The 1779-nt window shown below is 37.6% G+C and overlaps 1 protein-coding gene across 1 annotated transcript; it reads right to left on the bottom strand.

Annotated features, from left to right (window-relative positions):
* Nucleotides 1-990: 990 nt before the first annotated feature.
* LOC108375921 (muscle-specific protein 20-like) lies at nucleotides 991-1774 on the bottom strand (the record flags this gene model as incomplete). The annotated part of the gene is made up of 2 exons (XM_017632074.1): nucleotides 991-1407; nucleotides 1475-1774. Coding segments are annotated over 2 exons (483 nt in total), but the record flags the coding sequence as incomplete, so codon positions are not given.
* Nucleotides 1775-1779: the final 5 nt, after the last annotated feature.

Raw genomic sequence — 1779 nt, 5'->3', positions numbered from 1 at the left:
AACATTGTTTATACAATACAGCTACAATTGAGAGATTTTCGCTTCTACATACATATATCGTCTAATACAACAATTTATTGGCTACAGGTGCTGTGTGCTATTTTATGTACTTGCTTTGGTTAACGCAAATCTTCATGGATATATGTGGGTTAGCAGCAAACATACAAATGCTCCAGACCTTCTATTTTAAAGCTAAGTGCCTTAGTTTACGTATCATTACTATCATTTAAATTTAGGAATTGCCAAATAAAGTGTTTGATTTTGATGAAAAATTCATAAGCAAAAAATTACCGAGAAATTTGATTTCGATTACTCGCAAAATAGAAAAATTCTCCTTGTAAAAAGGAGATGATAGTTGAATGTTGACTATTAAAGATAAGCACGAAATAAATAAACCGTTTTTTTTACAATTAAAGTTCGGAATTTTTTTACAGGCTCAAAGCCAATTAGTATTGAGGAGATTTCACCTAATGATTTTCCACATCGCTGCTACAGTAAATACATGAGGTGAGGTAGAATCGCGAAATAGTTGTTTAGTTGGGACACCCACCAGTATCAAATGTTGTCACTTTTTTAGCTTTAAGAACTCATTGCCAAACGTGGCCAAATGGCGGAACATTTCAAGGTTTCCGACCAACATTCTTTCAGATATTCACTGACCACTTTATCATAAATAACTCATGGTTTTTTTTCTGTCGATCAAAATAAGTACTCACCTTCTCAAATAGTTTTTCAAGTTGAAAACATCGAGTCCACTACTTCTTTTGTAGCGGCTACCTGCGATTGGAAAACACTGCAGCAATAGTAATAGGAACTTGAGGCTGACAGAAAGCTCCTTGCAAGGGGACTTTTCTAAAAAAAAGTGTATACCACGCACCGTCCTCTTTTGTGGAAGAAGTAACATTTTTCAATTTGGAATGGCGAAGTTTAAATTTTAGTTAAGAAACTTACCTTTATTTATAAACAAAATAAAGCGCTACATTTCCCAATTAAATTTTCTTTTATTTTCTTTATTACATTTTATGTTATTAAATAAATACTAGAGAGAAAATGCCCCGAAAATAATGCCATTTTACAAAATAAACATAGTTTAAAAAAAAAACAAAATATTTAAAATATTAAGCCTTAAAGAAAAACAACTGCTACTCCAACATTGAAAGTATATCTTAGTTTGTATGAATGACTTAGCCACACACAGAGACACACCAACACTCGCGCCATACTTTACATGTGACGCGTGTTACCGAAACCGCCATGTCCCGATTGTGAGGCGCCCTTATTGTAGCCCATCTGCAAGTTGAGGTGACCCTCGCTCGCGCGCAGCTGTTCCTCAGTGAATTCACGCTCATTCTTATCAGCCATCTTGGGACCTAGCGACGGCCCAGTATATTCGGGGTGCTTTTGTGTCTGTTTAAAAGAGAAGAAAATAAGTTCTAATTATTCAATTTCTACAAATACTCAAATCACCACTCACAATGCGTCCCAAGGCGTAGAGTGACAACGTCACTTGTGGAATATTGCGGCGTTCGAACAGATCGGCAGTTTGGAAGATTTCCTCTTCGGGCACGCCGTACTTCTTGGCGGCCGCTTGGTAGCGTTGAATGTTCTCCATCAGCTGGAAGTTGGTGCCACGTTCCTGGATCTTCTTCACCGAGCCGGGCGCCAATTTGTTAATAAGCTTGCAGAGTACAATGCCATCCTTGAGTATATCCTCGTATTGGCCAGCGGGTACTTTTTCACCCAACACAGCGAAGATCCAGTTGAGGACTTCTTGTTCTT

Source organism: Rhagoletis zephyria, unplaced genomic scaffold (genome assembly GCF_001687245.7).
Source record: "Rhagoletis zephyria isolate East Lansing unplaced genomic scaffold, Rhagoletis_zephyria_1.1 Rzeph_scaffold_09609, whole genome shotgun sequence".
Taxonomy (NCBI): domain Eukaryota; kingdom Metazoa; phylum Arthropoda; class Insecta; order Diptera; family Tephritidae; genus Rhagoletis; species Rhagoletis zephyria.
This window is presented reverse-complemented; position numbering and strand designations above follow the sequence as displayed.